This window comes from Diorhabda sublineata, chromosome 3 (genome assembly GCF_026230105.1).
Source record: "Diorhabda sublineata isolate icDioSubl1.1 chromosome 3, icDioSubl1.1, whole genome shotgun sequence".
NCBI lineage: Eukaryota > Metazoa > Arthropoda > Insecta > Coleoptera > Chrysomelidae > Diorhabda > Diorhabda sublineata.
Window position 1 is genome coordinate 37,374,263 of NC_079476.1, and position 19,475 is coordinate 37,393,737.

At 32.2% G+C, this 19,475-nt stretch overlaps 1 protein-coding gene across 1 annotated transcript in view; it reads right to left on the minus strand.

Annotated features, from left to right (window-relative positions):
* The window catches only part of LOC130441945 (rootletin), a 68,246-nt gene that overhangs the window by 23,758 nt on the left and 25,013 nt on the right, over positions 1-19,475 (minus strand). Inside the window, exons 2-9 of the mRNA XM_056775860.1 lie at positions 10,267-10,350; positions 9,348-9,548; positions 7,446-7,651; positions 5,491-5,681; positions 5,227-5,411; positions 4,456-4,602; positions 4,061-4,248; positions 1,007-1,121 (exon numbers count right to left, since the gene is read on the minus strand). Coding sequence (XP_056631838.1) covers positions 1,007-1,121; positions 4,061-4,248; positions 4,456-4,602; positions 5,227-5,411; positions 5,491-5,681; positions 7,446-7,651; positions 9,348-9,548; positions 10,267-10,320 — 1,287 coding nt within the window. The 5' untranslated portion in view covers positions 10,321-10,350. The remainder of the gene's footprint in view (positions 1-1,006; positions 1,122-4,060; positions 4,249-4,455; positions 4,603-5,226; positions 5,412-5,490; positions 5,682-7,445; positions 7,652-9,347; positions 9,549-10,266; positions 10,351-19,475) is intronic.

Consider the following 19,475-nt stretch of genomic DNA (forward strand, 5'->3'; position numbering starts at 1 on the left):
ACCCTGTTTAAATTGGAATTTTTAACTACCGTTAAAATTTCAGAGAAACATCAAAAAGTCAAATCAATTACAAAAGTGAAAGAACGAAAGTTTTTTTTTTAATTTACCATAAATTGATGTAGTTTTCAAAATAATACCCACTAGGTTTGACCTTCTGGGTCGTTTTTTATCTTTTTGTTGTGAAATTCTCTCGATTTTAGGTCTCTTCTAATACTAATTTTATTTTTATAGTCATAAAAGACATAATACTTTATAGAAATATTTCACTAGACCCCCCAAAAACAAAAAAAGTACCTTGTAATTATTATTGTTTACATAGGACAGACATCTCAATATTTAGAAAACAGGTTAAAAAGTCATCAATACAATAAAAAAAACATAAAATGCATTGAAAAAGCATCAAAATAACATTTATTCAATTATGAAAATTCTCGAAACGAAATCAAATACAAGAAAAAACTAATTTTTAGAAATGGTTTATATACATAGGAGTGAGAATGATAAAAAAGGCCTGAACAATTTATAGTTCTATTTAATAAACTATAATGCCACTACGATTCATTTCATTTTTGACTCAAGTCATTTTTTGATAAATATAGGTTAAAACGTTAATTTTTTTTTCTGTTTTACAAACTAACTTTCAATCAAAACAGAGTTAAAATCAAGACAGTTCAGCAATAAAAGTTTGTAATTAAGTTGCAATTAGTAAAACTGCAGGAATTGGTAAATTGATAAATTTTAATAAAACGCAATAATAATTTTAGTATCCAAAAAGTGTGTACCAAATCGGTACTTAAAATTCTCACGATTGAAGAAGAATCTGAAAGCAATGTTTGTACTGATTTGTTTTTAGTTTAAATAACCCAAACTTATTCTATTTTCTGATGATATTAAATAAAAATGTATTATTTTTAATTGAAATATTTCGTAGCATCAGTCTCGTTATTTGATAGCCTTATATTATTATTTTTTATAAATTAATAATGAAGATGAGATGTGAGGTTACCTGTAGTTCATGAATAAATGACTGGTACTTGTGAAGAGCGGCTTGCACAGCTGAAATCGTACTCTCGGCAAAAGCTGCCGGAGAAGTCATACTGCGAGCCGATCTTTTCGGCGATCTACAAAAGAACGATTGTTCTAAGGTTATAAATGAAAATGATGATATTGAATTCAAATACTATAAGCTGACTTTCCTAATTAAAGACATTTTATATAAACTTATTATTTTTAACAGCTGTCCAACCAACTAAAAATAGGATTAATCAACTAAATACAAATAATTGAAAGTAAGCATCCGTAGAGGGATCTGAATAATTGATAGCCTAACATGATTATTGATATTTAACGAATACAAACTATTTAATGTAAGATTATGATCATTCATAAAATATTGATAGATCAGAGCCGTCTGTCATCGAAACGTGGCGATAATTCAAACAGTAAAGACGAAGTCAATTTACTTGACTTATGAATTTAATTTTTCCCAGTAGTCCATACTTATTCCAAACTTCATAATTTCATAACAACACTATACTGTTAGTCTACAGAATCCTAGATGGCTGCTAGGTGGTACCAAGTAGCATAGAAATATTTATAAAAATTTCATGTAATACAATGTTTTGTCATTAATTTATAACAGATTAAAATGAACACTCTGTGTCCAAATAAGTTTTGGCTCGCGATGAGGGTGCAGGGCAATCAACGAGCTGAGAACAAAGAAGAGACAACTCCTTTCATACTTCCACAACCTTTAACAGGTTTCCCAAAAAGCCATCAAGTCACGAATATAAAAAGTGAGAAACATGTAGAAAGACCCCAAGTCTGGAACAGCCGAAGATATTTCTTTCTGATTCTACCAATAGAACCTTTTATAAAAGCAAAGAAAAGCTAAGGAGAGTTACTATATGCTCACTGAAAATTGTCATTTATCACCTGAATAATATTGGAGCTTTTTTCGTTTCACCAAGGAACCCACTACGAGGCCACCAACTAATTTGAACTCCTAATGTGGCTATGGTAGTTGTGAAACAAACAAATCCTGGTATTGTATGGAATATTATGCATCCGAAGGATTATTTTGACCAAAAGGAATAACTACAACACTATCTCATATATCACCAAATTCAACTCATCATCATCAAGTTGGGAGAACATGGTCAAAATCGAGTTTTTGGTATACACTTGAACCAATCCAAAAAGTGAATAAATACATCCGAATCCCCCCAAAAATTTTCCGGCTGTATAGAAAATTCCGGAAAATTTTTTTAGGCGACTTTGGGCATACGATTGACAAAGTGAGGAAGTTTAAACTTTACTACTACTTCTGAACGCATGGTACTAAAATTAATGATGTGAAGTCTCAGATCTTAATATGTGGAAGAAAAAAAGATACAGCGATTTCAAGATGCGAGTTTCGACTCGAGTAGCGCGTGTAAAAATCCTCGCAACTTAATTCGTTATAGATTATTTTTGTTTTTATTGTTTTATGGTTGTAATAATTTGAGCAAGCACCTCCAAGGTCGAGAAGAAAATATTTTAACAGCTAAAGATAAAGTCAAAGCATTTCACGCAAAACTTCGTTTGGGGTCTTCCTCTCTGCAAAACAATATATTTGAGTCTTTTCCATGTGTTCAGAAGATTGTTGAAGATAACGCATCAAACCAAAGTCTTGCAGTAAAGGCTCACATTCCTTGCCTGATACAGAGCTTGCACAATTTACAAGAGAAACTTTTGACATACTTTCCATACTTGCACTCTGAAGATGACAATGGGCGTAGATGGATTTTAAACCTTTTTTTGGACAAGTGAATAAATCTGGCTGATGTCACCATAAATATGAAAGAAACTCTTCTAGATTTAGCTGCTGATGACATGGAATTTTATTCCCAAATTGTCGACGCGTTTTGGATGAAAATAAAACACGAATATTCAGAGCTAGCAAGGGAAGCTCTAAAATTATTAGTGCCTTTCGCCTTTCTGCAATTGTAGACATTAAGACTAAAAAGAGAAATAGACTGAAATTAGAAAATGATTTGATTATTAACGTTTCAAAAATAACACCACGATTTGATAAACTTTTGAAAAATAAACAAGCCCATTCTTCTCACTAAAAGTGTGTTCTTATTGTGTTCCTTGCATTTTTCTTCCAGTCGGCGACCTCCCGATTAAAGCTAAGACAGATTGAAAAACACTGAATTAAAGGAAACATAAAAGGAGGAAAAACAACCTAAATGTATTTTTATTATAAAGAAAATAAAGTTTGCTATAAAAATGTTTCTGTTTTTGTAAGAGACAATCTCTTTTGTTATAATCACCAATCTTATAAACTCAAAATCAAAGCATATGTTAGTTTGCTAGGGAAGGATACTTAGGCCCTCCGTATACGAGTCGACTCATTTGCAATTTGAGTTTGCAACTGGACACCGCAACTCTCGACTGATAGTCGGTTTCAGTCGGATGAGTGAAATTTTACTTTATGTAGTTCTAGTTTTTAAAATGCATTCTAGCAGTAGGAAGAAATGATAGATTAATATCAGTACAGACTGTATCGTAGAGGAGGAAGAAGGAAATATTGGTGTCATCCGTATATTCAAAAAAACTTAAGCCGCAGGCTGTTTGTTGCTGCCGAAGAACTGAAAGAAACATTTGCAAAGTTTGTGGCATTCTATAGGATGACAAGAGAAAGCTTTGAAGAATTGATGAGATTCATTACTCCTACAATACAGAGGCAGAATACATTTTTTTTTGAATAACCAGGAAGGTAGTAGTTGTACAACACTTCATGCTTTTCCACCTCTTCAACAAAAGAAATATTGATTGAGATAGATCACTCATTTTAAATAATACAAGGCCTTCCGCACCCGTGTACCGATTTTGAGTTGACGACTGGCATTTGGCCCGTGTGAGGACTCCCACTGTGAAACAAGGTTGCTCGCGACTTCCGTTGACAACTCGAATTCCAAATGAGTCGACCCGTGTGCGGATGGCTTTAGTCTACGTTCTGTCGATATCCTGCATTAAAAGTAAATATACTTACTACTTTTATTCCGCTACTTACTTTTGAGGTAGAGGAGTGCCAGTACTGAGATGTAGATGTGTCGATTGTAACAATTCCATATCTTTATTTTCTGCGTCTTGTATTAGAGCGTGAGCGATATCCCTGAGTGCTCCTTGAAGAATGTCGATTTCTTCTTGCATTTTCATTATTTGACTAGAATTGTGTTCGGCCTCTACGCATCTGTCTTTCTAAAATTAACCTCAATATGAAGATATTCACAGTAGAGATGGTGATATGTATTCATTTTTTTATCGAACGATTCAATTTTTATATGACATGATGATAAAAATCTTGAATTAAAACCCTCTTTTCGTTATTCATTACTTGCACCAAAAATTTCAACAATTTGCATACTAATAATATATTCATGTATTGTTGTACATTGTTTCACTTACCAATAAGTTTAAATCTCTATTCAACTGTTGAATTTTGTCATCTTTCGTCAGGATTTCGTTGTTTTTAGTTTCCATCTGCAGTTTCAAAGCTTGAAGTTCAGATTTCAAGTCGTCTGCTTCTTGTTCCAACTGATGTTTTTCCTTGCCCTAAAACATTTTGTGTACACAAGCTTCTGATACAAATCTCATATTATAAAACAAGTATTTACAGTGTAATGTCCACCTATATTTTATATATGTATTCAGACCACTTTCCATGATGATCTCAAAAGAAAACAGAAAGATCAGGATTGATTTGCCAGCTGTAAATCCACCAATAAGATTTACTGAAAGAAATGTGACCAAAGAATAATATAGAGATCTCATGAGTAAATTTATAGAGAAGATTCCACATATATTTATATCTCCATGTGGGAAAAAGAGAGAACTTTTTGTTGTAGAGATAGTTCTTTAAGTACAATAAAAAAAAAGCTAAAACACTGAACAAATAAAAGAAATATCTCTGAATGAGTAAGTATATATAAATTTAAATACTTCAATAATTGTTTGTTGATTGATTTAACTATTAGCTTTAAAATCTGGTGTGATGTGTGGTTGCACTGGACTCAATTTCTTACAGATTTGGTATTTTTAATTTCTTCGACGACTGGTTATTGGAGTAATATCAAACAATTTGGATTCACTTGGTTCTGTAGATTACATCTAATTGTTTCTTTGTAGAAGACATTAAACTCAATAGATAATTGCTTTCCTTTACTTGCTTTCACTTACTCCAAATATATTTTCAGTTAACAAATTTGTATCCATTCTGCTGCATGCCATTACCATTTCTTTTCCTATACTAGTAACGTCGTATTTAATTTTCGTGATGTCTCTTTCAGTGTTAGTTTGTATTTCGTTGTACAGTCTTTTTATACCAACTACGTCTTTCCAAAGATTTAATAACCTGTTGTGTTCTGAAAATATAAAAAATTACACTTCGATATTCATAAATATAGATTAATAAAGTGTATTTAGATCGTTTCGCAAGCCCACCTGTGCTATAATAATCATTAAAAGCTTGTTCTTCATCTTTCCATTCGTCCTCTTTAAGCAACATTTCTTCTCGAAGGTTTTCCCAATCATTAGTTAGTTTTTGTAAATCAGCAGTCAAGGCCTCATTCGTATTATGAGATTCTTCAAGTTGTTCTCTAAGCGATATGTTGAGCTGCATTAATCTGTCTGATCTAAAAAATACGATTTCAAAAATGAGAATTAGACCAGAAATTGATCTAGCAGATCAATTAGATCTAGCATCTAACAGAATTAAAACGATATAAAAGTACAGTCTGATTCTTCAATGTGTACGTTGTTTACTAAGATTTCTTAGTGCTAAAGGCGTAAAACCGAACGATATTCATCGTGAGATCCGTGAAGTTTACGGACAAAACATTATGAGTGATGGAATGGTGAGGAAATGGGTCAGTGCAGGGTATCGTTTTGCTGCATGACAATGCCCATCCACATGTGGCTAATCAGACCAAAACTTTTCAATGGGAAACTCTAGATCATCCTCCCTACAGCTCTGATTTGGCGCCCAGCGACTACTATTTGCACTTGAAGAACACCTGGGCGGTCAACGTCTTCAAGACGATAACGAAGTCAAAACAGTTGTGATACAGTGGTTAACAGGTGGAGAAGGGTATTCAAAAACTGGTGCCACGTTATGACAAGTGCCTCAATATTCAAGGAAATTATGTAGAAAAGTAGATTAAGGTACAGGCTTTAAAGTAAAAATAAAATTATTGCGATATCTTTGCACTTATTTTTTTAATTCCAAAACGGTACTTACTTAAAAAATATGCCTCGTAATTAACAGTGTTATCTGTTTTTTGAGGATCATTGGTATAGTTTCGGAAGTTTAGTTAGACTTTTTTGGGTCCATGGGAACTGCGTGTGAGTTCTTTATGGGTAGTTACCATATAGGAAACAAAGCAAATCTTAAACATTTTCTAATATAGAATCTAATAAACTAAAAATGTAATTCGTCAGCTACGTTATAGGTACATGAAAACATTCGAAGCCCTAGCGTTGGTGAAATCGTAACTAGTAGTGTTTGTACGAGAAATAGGTATTGAGTTGTTAATGCTATTATTGAAACACAAAAATCCACAATTATTTGGTAAAATTGAAATTAACACGATCCCAAACTTGATAGTTTTTATACATTAGATCTTTTCGACCAAATCTGAATGAAATCAAAGTATATATGAAACAGGAATTTGAGATTTATGTTAAAGGAAAGTTAAGGAATAGAAATAGTTCACAACAGAGAGTTAGGAATACTTAAAATCAGTCAGATATTATATTTACCAGGAATTTGGAAGGATTTGGTTTTGAACACACAACACATGTACCGTTCAATCCAAAGCTAAGAATATTATCAAATACTAAGGTTATCCATTGAGACAAATAATAGGATGTCTTATATTTTTGTCAAAAAATGCTTCGTCTTGAAATCATTGTCTATAACACTTGACTCGTGGTCTGTATGTAACAAATTTGGAGTTCAATCAAATATTAACATGTAGGGATTGGTTATTATTTATTATTTTTATTTTCTATTGTCTTTGTTAAATATAATATTAGAGAAATTAGATTCAAATATCCTTGAAGACAACGGGGTACACTGTATGGAGAAATAGTGAGGGATTTCGTGGGATCCCCCGACAGTCAGCATCTATAGATTTATTGACTCGATATTAACACGACTCTTGATCGCGAAGAAACAAATAGTACCCAGTAGATGAAAGAATTTTCCATTAGGTAAACCGTGGGAGTAAACTTTCTCGAGTTTAAATGTAAAACTATACAAGAAAGAATAAGGAAAGTCTTTGTTTCAACTCCAGTTTTACGTATTTCCTTACTGTTGGCGTTTAAACAACTTTCAATTGAAGAAATCTGGAAATGTGGTTTTAATTGTCCTTAAATAATATCCGGCATTTACTTACTTTCTGCGTTCTTCTTGCAGACGTTGTAGAGCTGTATCTAAATCGTTTATCCTTTCTTCCCGCACTTCCCGTAAATGTTGTTGAGCTTGTTCCACTGCAGAACTTGGGACGTGTGTTGATACTGGATAAACTGATTGGTCTGCATATACTGGATTTTGAGACATTTGAGCTTCCAAGTCGGCGCATCTTTTTTTATATTGTAGTACCTGGAATTATAAAAAAATTACTATACTAGACTAATAATCGTGTGTGTGTGTGTGTATGTGTGTGAAAGAAAATGGCTTGGAAGCAAGTCCATCAGCCACAGAATTTTTCAATGATACTAATTAAATATTAATTTTAATATCTTTGATAAAATTTACTAATAGATCTAAAGTTTGTCGGTTATCTATGCTTAAAAAGTGTGAGGTTTAACAAGTAATTGCAACAAATTGTTTGTTTTATGAATGTGATTGCTGCATCCGAAAAAAATGTGATTGAGATCAACGCAAGAATGATCATCGCAGGTACAGGCTGATGATTGTATAATACCCATGACCAGTCTTCATTCTAAGTATACTTGCTGAGTAAAATTTCGAAGTTATGATTTTAAAATATAGTTCGGGGTGAGAGTAAAGTAGGATAAATTTGAAAATAGGTGTTATTTAAAGATCGTAAGGCAGTATCCCAGTGTTTCTGTCAGGATACGTACATTTTATCTTTTATTGAATTAATCGCGTCTCTTCCTGTATATACGTTACAAAAAACTCCATTTAGTACTGAATCTTTTGCAAATCGATCAGCTGTTTCATTACCATGTCCTTTAACCCATATGAATGTCATACTCAAATTTAATAATATAGTTTTGATGTCACATAAAATAGGACAATTCATTCTTTCGAGATAAGTTTCTTTTATGGCACACAGTGCTGATCTAGGGTCAGATAAAATCGCACCCCCATCTTTTTTATTTGACTTCAACCAGGAAAAACCCTGTAAGACAGCATCCAGCTCCAACCGTCGTCTTAGATCCATCAGTATATATTATGGTTTTGTCAGCAAACTCTGGTAGTATGGGTTTCAGAAAAGATCGAGTTAATGCGACTAGATTCCGTGTAATTATGGATTATGACTGTACAGAAGATTCCTAATTACGTTATTTTTTAGTTCATTTGTAATGGCAAATAAAACACTAAACTTTCTTCTTCTTCACCTTTACTATATCATTAAACCATAAATCAATAAGTAGTGGACTGTATTTACTGTTTAACTAAATTGTACATTGAAACTAAAACATTTATACACTCTTGCTAATTGACATTAACCAAAATACATAAAATATAAATATATTATAAGATAGTAGCGCAATAACAATCACACGCACACTACCAAGGCCAAAAAGCAATTGTTACATGTCTTTTTCTATTTATCTTGCCGCCCAGCGTTAACCGACTAGACAAGCAAAAAAAAGGTCTAAGAATAAAAACCACAATACAGCTTGTTGCCATGGTAACAAAATTCAGTATATACGGCGAACAGATTCATAAGACGAAAGAAATATACATATTTTTACGAGGTGCGTTCACAACAATGACTTTGTGGACTTTAAATATAGCTTGATAAGGAATATTATACATCGATTCTGTTGGTTTTGTATATCTTATTGAATTCATTAGTTTGAATAAAAGCTTCTACAAGTAGAGGTGTGTTTTTAATCCTCCGATATTGATTTGTGAGGTTTTCTATGGATTTACTACATAAATTGTTTATCGTGTCTGCCCTGAGGGTTTCAAGTTTAATTAAATATTTCTGAGACAATAATTGCCGCCGTATAAACAAAGGAGGTTTGTTACATTCTGCCAATAAAACTAAAACTAATAACTAGTTTCATATTTTCATTATTAACTATTTATAAAATCTTACCTTGGCTTGCAATCTACTGACGAGTGCTGCTTGATTCTGTTGGGCTTGCTTGTAAGTGTCCAAGCGTTTTCTGTACAAAGATGCTTCGTCTTGAAGACGTTGTCTAAGATCCTTGGACATTATATCTTCGTCGCTGCTTCCTCCGCCGCCATCCCCACGCAACCGACCGCTATCCGTCCTACCTCCACTAACACTACTTGACTGCAAATTTCAAAATAAAGCCAATATTTTTAGTAACATACTCAAAAATCACATACACAAAGCAGGTAAACCAAGAAAAAAGCATAGATAGACACCAAGGAGACAATGGATTAACTAGATAAAAAAAATAGGACAGAATAAAGGAAAACTTGTGCAGGAAATGAAAGTTTTTGTGGAAATGAAGATAGAAATAAATAAGTTTATTGAAAAAGAGTTGTTCAAAAAAATGGTACCAAAGTCTAATGAAATACAAGTTTACAAATCCAAAATTGGAATTGTTTTCTCGGCTCATCGACAATATTGATAATTTCATCATCATCTTCGTCGAGTTCATCAAATTTGAAGTGCAAATCCTCAATTATTTTACCAAAACCTTTGATAATATCATAAAAATGCGAACAATTTGAAAAAGTTAGATTGGGATACTCCGTTTCATGTTAAACTAGTCAAGTTTAAACTGTCACCGCCGTTAACGTTTAAACCGAATTTTGTCGGTAAACGCCATCTATAAAACGTGAAAAAAAGGTAGTTTAAACCGTAGTTCATCAAAGACATGAGCTAAATCAAGATCTACTATATTCTTGGAAGATAAGGCATAAATATATAACAACACGACTCCAATGCAACAAATTGTTTGTTAAAGAAAAACTTTCATCAATAAACTACTCTAATATTTATGAATAATTTAGATTTCGCTTTAATAAGAAAACATACGTACGTCTGTTCTAGATTTTGGTCGGTAGAGTGCTGTTGGTGGCCTTCTGCCTTCCATTCTAGACGTGTCCGACTTCTTAACCGTTGGCTGGAACGATTGAATCCAGATATCATTAACTATTATTAAATTGGTAGCGAAAATTCTGATTTTTTTAAAACTTTATGGTTTTCGAGTATGGTCCCAGAAGTACCAACAAAGAAAACAAAAAAATTTGGAAATAAATATATTTATTATACACTTTTCCCAGCGACGTTCAATATTTTATAATAAGAATCGTCAAGCTCTTCAAAATCACCTCTTCATTGTTGGAAAATCTTTGACCAACGAGCCATTTTTTCAAATCTGTGAACAGAAAATAATCCGAGGGGGTTAAATCTGGAGAATAGGGTGCATGAGGTAGCAATTCAAACTTCAATTCATTAATTTTGGCCATTGCAGTAAGGGACGTGTGAGCTGATACATAGTCTTGATGGAACAACTCTTTTTAGCCAAATGCGGCCATTTTTTCTTGATTTCTTCACTCAAACGTGGCATCAAAGTTTACATAATACTCGCCGTTGATAGTTTTCGCTTTTTCTCATGCACATCTCAAAAAACCGACGCCATGCAGATGGGATAGTCTTTGCCTTCTTTGAAGCCGGCTCTCCATTTTTAATCCATTGTTTTGATTGTTCTTTTGTTTCGGTTGTGAAGTATGCACTAACGTTTGGGCTTTATTTCTATAAAACATTGCCAAACACTCGATGGAAACCTCTTCATGGCGCAGTTTTTGTTTCATTGTGAGCAAACGCGGCAGCCATCTTGCACATAGCTTCCTCATGTCAAATTTTCAGTTATCATGCGATGTACCGCACTTTTTGGAATGCCTACTAGGTCTGCTAGCTCGCGCACTTTCAGTCGACGATCATCCAGTATCGCTCTGTGGATTTTCTTCAACATTTCTGGAATCGACACCTCATTTGGTCAACAACTGCGATGATGGTCATCTCGGGTCTTACGGCCTCGATTAAACTCTACCAATTATTTTACTGTTGATAACGAAGGAGTAGTCTCAGCCAGAGTTGAATCTAGTTCAGCTTTTACATTGGTTATCCAAATAAAAGTATTGTAACACACCGATTACCATGTTTACAAATTCTCTCAGAACGTTCAATACTTGATGCCAAACAAATATTAAACACCGTGGCGACTTCAAACTTGAAACATATGCTGTATAGATTGTGTACTTTTAAGCAGCTACCGCCATCTCTACCTCATGTCAAGTAAGGTCTTCTGGGACCATCCTCGTAATGAAAGGGATCGATCACATTGAAGAAAACAAGTCTAAAAAATTGACAGATAAAAAGATTTCGATGGCACAAAATAAATTGTAAACTGGCGTTCGTTAATAACTCAAAATAAATATTATAAGTAATGTAAAAAAAGTTTTTTAACAGCTTTTGGACAATTCCGATATAAGAAGGAAATCAATTAACATTTAATCTGAGATTTTCGACTTACCTCTGTTTAATTATCACTCATTATTAAATTAAAAATTATACTTGACAACTGATTCCGAAATTTGATAAACTTAAGTTGGAATCATATGGAAAACTTTTTTATTAGTGGTTTTATGAAAAAAAGTTATTCTTGATTAAAAGTTCTGTATGGTCCAAAAGTTAAAATGCAACCATCATATATCAATTTTTCAAAGCAGTATACGAGGTTTGTCTAAAAATTTGAATTTTGTGCAAGAGTATCTATATTTTTTACAATTCAGAAAAATGTTACAAAGTAAAGTTGTTTAGAATTAAAATTTATATTTAAATATGCAATTACAGTTATATATTATATTATATATTATAAAAGAATAATGAAACACCAACGTTCCATGTGTTTAAATAATTTGTGTTTGTCTAATGCACTTACTCTTGGCATATTTTTCACTGTTTCGTGCGTATCTTCACCGATTTCAACAACTGCAGGAAGCGGTGGTCTAGGCGGCGGAGTAAGAGACGCGTCGCGTCCAAAGTCGAGTCGCGGTTTAAAGAAACGCTCGTCGTCGTCGACGTAATATGACGGTGTGCCGTCGGCGATGTAGACGGGAGCGCGGGAACCAGCAGGAAGTTGCCACAACATTTCCCCCCTGTCATTCGACCGCCCCACTTACCCACAAAATGCCCTTTTTATTCCCCTAGCCAGTGTGTTTGTGTTTCAACACGCAAACACGAATTCGGAATTTTAGTCCTAGTTTTAGATAAGCCTTGTATAATATATACGGGAGATTTCGTTGATGTAATCGGTTCATTATTTACATTTTTCTAAAAACACAAAACTAAAAATTCTTCAGTTATATTAGAAAGTTGAGTATCGTATTTGATCAAAACGTACAGACTTGCCAAATTGATTTTATGACTAAGAACTAAGTCCTTTTCGGTATGTAAGCCTTCAAAACACAATAACTTTCGATTTCCTAAGAAATATCATCGTACAAATTATTTTCCCCTGATTTATATTGTAAAAACACGCAGATATTTAAGGGAAAATTATAAGCACGATTATTACTGAAGTTAAATTTGAGAGTTTGAAAATGAAAATGGACCAATCATCAACATCGTTACAAGAAAACGTTAACGGTGGATATCAAAATGTAAGAAAAAACGGAAGCACTTTAATATTTCTAATTCAATACATTTCTACATACATAGTCGGATCAAATTGATCCTGGAATGGTGTATTTAAGCTGCGCGCGTGAATGGAGTTGGTAACATTTTTTTTTCTAAATTGGTACAGCTTTTTTTGATTTTTTGGAGTTTACTCCTTAAGAATCGATTTGCATATATAAGGGGCCCGGTATGAGAAAAATGTGAGGAGTAAAATCTATCGATGAATGACCTCGTTACGTTTTTGGTGCGCAACTTTCTAATTTGGCAGTATCAACACACTTATATTGCTGTCATTGTGAAGTTTTAATTTTTATCATTGTGTTCCGCTAAAGTGAACTGAAAGTATTTTCAAATAACTATGGCAGAAAGAGGTGTAGATGATATTGCCGGAACATCTAACAAACACGTGGTTGCAAGGTACGTTATAATTCATGTATTATATGTATGAGCATGTGCAATTTGTATTTATTAAATATTTTAATAATTATCGATGTAGTTCATATAAATATGTATTTGAAAACAACACATAAAATTAGATAATCAACCCAATATTTACATAAAATAGAAAATTTCTAACCTAACCAAAAATTATTTTTTTTGTCGATGTCTATAAATTCTTCCACGTTATTATGATTTATTTTATAAATAATTTTTAAATATTAACAACTGTAGTCAATAATTCGATAATATCAGAAAAATCGACAATATTTTTTCATTATTATAATGTTTTTGTATAATTTTCATTCGAAAAGTTATTTTTTAGCTTATTTAAATAATTTTCATGTACTATTTATTATTGTATGTAAAAGATTTAGTGACAAAATTATCTTTTTATGACCATTTTTGTTAATTATTAAGATAATATTATATTTTAAATAAAAAATTAATAAATAATTTAAAAAAAATGTTTATAAAAACCTTTTTTTATCAATTTTCTTAAAGTCGGTTAAAATTTTTATAATTATGCATTTATAATTTTTTTTTTTATATTTTTTGACTAGGAAAAAATCTAAACCTCCAAAAACTCCAGCCGATAGACAGCGAGCTTATAGATTAAAAAAAAATTAATGAAGTAAGCCCAAAATATTCTGACAATCAACCAATTTTTTTTAAGTTAAATAAACTCTTTTTGCGAACTTAAGAAGTAAACTCCAGTCGTGCGTCGGAGCTGACACACACATACAATTTTTTGTAAAGTTTGTCGGCTGCTTTTTGATCAATTTTTCTGGTTATACGTGAAAATGTTCTAGGAATATTTTGGGGAATCTACTGAATCGCGAATACAAGTAATGAAGGTCGTCTCTCAAAATTTGTTGGTGAATGTTTTGAATGTGAAACGTGTCAAGTAAATACCAGACCAAAAAAGCCAGATACAAAAAAATATGAAATTTTAAAAAGAAATTAGGAATATAAAACAATTGTGGTCAGAAACGCAAAGTATATACTTATAGACTTTTAATAAAATCAGTTTTTGAATTTGGAATTTGTATTCGATAGAGTCGATGGCCTTTCTTGTAACGTATTATTTCTGAGTAATTGATCACAATATTTAATTCACCGAAAGATTAAAAAATTCTTATTACTAGAGTAAAATTTGGAAAAAAATTCTCCCCAGAGAAAATTTTTTTTTATGAAGTTATTCCATTAAAGAGTTTTTTCTACGCCCATGTATGTAAACGTCAAAAATCGCATTCCTTGTAAATGACATTTAACGTAGAAGGAAACTTCTTGGCTTAATTAAATTACAATCAAATTTTTATTTACGTAAGACTTTATTTGATCTATTTACACAAATTTAATCAGTTAAAAAACATAAAAACTTTTAACGAGATATATTTAGGATTAAAAGAGTGATGCCCCCAAATGTAGGCAACACATTAAGCAATTTCTTTAAAAATAGGACACGTTTTCTTAAGTAGCATGCTATGAATGGGCATAGAAAAAGTATAGTACGTTACCCGAGTTGTAAGCCTATTACACACTCTTAAATTTTTTCACTTCCTGCATTGGGTTACTTACAACTCTTGTTACGTAATATACTATTATACCGTCTATATTTTCCAAGCTATATTCTTTCGCCTTACTGTAACTTAATATCTAAGACAATGCAGGCTTTCATAAGGTATGAAACTCGTTTAGACAACAGAACATTCAATAACCCACTTTTAAAAGGGATCAGTTTTAGCACCAAACAGATACTTTTCTAACCACAAAAACGTATCGGATTAACATCAAGACACGGCTAATTCAGAACTGATTGTATCGAAATTTTACGTTACTATACGTATAGCAAATCATTTATCAAAGCTTTTGAAGAAAAATAACCGATGAAAACCTCCTTCATCGATTTATATTCACAAGAATACGGCCATTGTAGGACCTCGAATTGTGAATCTTTATTTACGAATTAAGCAGTATTAAAAATTTACTTATAAATTGAATCATCTAATATTACAGACAAAAAAAAATATTATTTGAATGGATTAATTGTGTTTAATAGAATAATGAAACGCAAGTTTTATATAAATACCTGAAAATGAAAATGTATGAAATGAGAATTACAAAACTATTTTGATCAAAATCTTTGAATTTTCGTTTTATTGTTATTGTTATGGTTATATTATATATATATGGTTTATATGGTTATATTGTTACGGATAAATCCACGACATAGGCCGTGAAGCCGGTCCTGTCCGGTTATAATAGAGCTCTAAAATTTGGCGAAATCGGCGGCGCCTTTGACGCTTTTTTTTATAAATAGCGGCGAGTTGTTTATGTTATTTTTTATACTTTATTGTTAGGAAGGACTTTTTATTTATTGTTTATTTTCTAGAATTTTTGAGAATTTCGTTTTTAGTATATAAAGAAGTTTGTTTAACAGAGCTAGTTGGTTTATAATTAAAATTCATAATGAACCGAACGATATAGAAAAGTTGAAATAAATTAAATTATAGTTAGTTAAGTTTTAGTGATAAGTGAATTATTATAAGTTAGTTAAGTGTGCATATAGTGTATAAATAAATTGGTACGTAAAGGACAATAGAAATAGTATAAATAAATTATAAAAATTACATATTATTATACGTAAATCACATTTATCTGCATCATTTAAATTTGTTTTGGGCTTCTTTTAATCAAATACAATAAAACACAAAGGTTCGACAAACCCAACAACTTCTAGGGTATATTAACTAGGCGGAACTTATTGAAAAGTTGCCCATATTTCTTTGAAAGACATATGATTAAGTTTTTGAGCCCTGTGTCAAAAGTTTTGTCGGTGATTATGCAGTTTAACCCCCTCACCACCGATCATCTTGAAATTTTACTTTGTTGTATAGTTTTTCCCGTTTTGTCGATTTCCATATGTGAAAACTCCTACGTCTAAATTTAAACATATCGTAACTTATTGACGACGCGGCATGGTTTAATAATAAAGTTCAAAGTAGTCGTGACCTTAAAGGGAAATTTGAGTAAAGCACAAAGTTAATGCGCGTTCGCGCTTAGAGGTCATCCACCTGCAAGGGAGGCAGTAGAAAATCATCCTAGTACCAACATTCTCCGATTATTGCACTTCCTTGGACCTTCCAAAGATACTATTTAATTTACTATTTCTATCTGCCAATTGCTGGTTGAAAAATGTCAAGCATTTAAACTTGTTTTGCGTTTTTTTTATGATTAAGAGTAAATTATGTATCTAGTAAATATAAAATCAAAATAAACATCTGTTACCAGTCGTGATAAATGATCAGGATTATACGATTAAAGAAGTTATAATTTTTTCCCCAACAAACGATTATCCTGCTGGTATTGTCATGCAACTATCCTTAAATTCTCTATCTTTCGAAATGTGTGAAACAATTTTTACAAGAGACAGCGCCGAACGGTACGGCGAGATACAGTCGATTTTGATTTTAAATCACTCTCCATCGATAGTAGACAAATTATACGTTTAATTGACAAGACAAGAACCGAAATAATGAAGAGGTCATTTTTTGTATCACTTTTATAGAATTGATATATTCCAAATGTTACGCTTTCACGCAAAAACTACTTGACGAATTATCATGAAACATAAAAAAAATTTTGTCAACAAATATCAATATTTTGCTACTTCAGCGCCATCTAACATACAGTAATGAAGTTCAATCCAATCCAATTGACTATAGTTTCAACTGTTTGGAATTTTTGAGGTTAGGTACCATTGTTATTGTACTTCATATCCTGTCGAGTTTTTAAATTCCCTTGAACTGTCAGGTGTCATAAACTTCAATTAAAACTAAATGTGTTTACGTGTATCTAATTTATTATTTACACATATTTGCCCCAAAGAAAAAACTTATAATATAATCTACAAAAATATTCTAGATTAATACTCAGCATTTTATCTTTTTAATTGTTAGAATTCAAAACTATTTATTTTTGTTACAGGAAAATTCAACTAACTATCGTAGGAAATGTGGTCAAAATTTGATAGTATTTTGAAAGATTGTAGATTTGTGTTGACCTCTATCTCTTAGTCCGGGTACTTATTGATTCATATAATATCTATAGTTCGAACAAATATCAAAAATTGTGGTGAAATCTATTTAAAATACGTATAAATGTGCTAGCTGCAAAAACTCTGGAACTGAATCCAAGAAAGGTTCTTATGAAGAAAAACCTTATCCGAAACACCTTGAAAATCCCACTCCTCTTTCTCTAACAGCTTTTTTGCTAATGGAAGAGGCAAGAATTGACCGTCATTTTAATCGTCACGAAAGCAAACCAGCATCCAGCTTCCGCAACTTCTTCAAATGAAAAAAAATTAACACGAGGTCTTACTCCAAGTGGATATGAATACAGCTTGAATTTTTTTTATTTCTATAAAAGAACTAAGACTATACCACCAAAAAGTAATAAACAATTTTTTGTATACATTTTTTTTTATTATTAGTATGGATTTCAGTGACTGTTTTGTTTACTAAAGCAGACGAGATGTTGCCATATATTTATCTATTATAATAATTAATAAATTTTATGCCTTTGTGGGAATATGTAGTACTAAGCACATATAATAACATAGAATATCGGTTAACGGCGACTGGCACGATCTGAACGGGGGAGTCGGGCTAACAAATAGGGATGAACCACATATCGAACGAGATTTATCCGGAGATAGCCAACACGGTGTTAGACTAAGACCTCATTTTCATAGTTGAGCGTCGTAAACATCATTTTCGATTGCTTCAATTTATAAAGACTTTTATATTTCTTTCTGTAACGGAAAAAGCGTCTGTCGATTTCCAACATTTCACAAATAGATATCATTCTCGCCGCATGGGATACAGGACAAGATTTTTGTAATTTGAAAACTTGTAATTTTAGAAACATCCAACATAATTTCTTATCTTTTATCGTATAAAACGTGAGCAACTCAATTGCAGACAGAACAGAACTATCGAACGTAAGGATGACGATGTGAAATCGAATATCGAAGAATCGATTCCTCGTACCAAATAAATCGATTGAATCGATATTTCACCCTTGAAAATCGACTTTCCTTTTATTTGAACATTATTTATCACATTTATCAATAGCCGTGATGTATATGAGTATCATTTGGGATCATTTGTTCCTTGTTGTATTTACTATACTTTGATCGTAAGATTATTATCCTTTCCAGAATTAAAAAAATCCCAAAAAAAAACCATTTGGGTGTTACAACTCTACCCTGACACAAATCTAGAGTAAAATATTATATATTATGTACATAAAGTGACTAGAAATACTGTTACGAACTCGTCCCCGACATGGGCCGTGAAGCCGGATCTCTTCGGTTACAATAAGAGTCTTAAATTTGAGTTTTTTTTTTAATATATCATAACAGCGTTTTGTTTACATTTTTTTTCCAACTAATTTCTAAGAAGGTCTTGTTATTTATTTGTTTTTGTTGGTTTACTTAGAAATGTCGTTTCTGCAATATATTCGAGCTTGTTTAGAGGCTAGAGTTAGTTTATAATAAAAAGTCATAGTGGTTTAGCGTGGACATTAGTTACAAATAAAATCATCCGACAAAGTTATTGAAGAGAGAATCAAAAATTATTTCACAATGTAAAGAAATCGTTCCCCATTCCCCATTGCATGACTCCTTCAGTTATAGCTGGCGTTTTTTGTCAATATCTTATTGGACGCTGTATTTTGAATTTTCCTTGGACGATTTCAGAAAACCCAGAGAAAAAAATCACAGAGGTACAAAGCCGGAAATTTGGCACTGCAAATCGCCACTGATTGAGATGGGGCATTGTGAGAAGTGTAAACATCTTCCCATATTCTTAGAACCAATTAACCCCTATGTCCAAATCATCTAGTCGAGAGAAAAATTCATGCCGGTCCGAATTTACTTTCATTTTCCTCAAACAACCAATAATTACAGCTGAGGAAATTGCACGCCAAATACAAACGCCTTTCATGCAATTGTTGAGAATTGGTACCAGCCAAGAAACGCATTTTTTGTTCAATCACAGACCCACACAATGGAAAAAACAATAGTATTCTCAGGAAAGACATCCAAAAGATTCCCATAAGCGT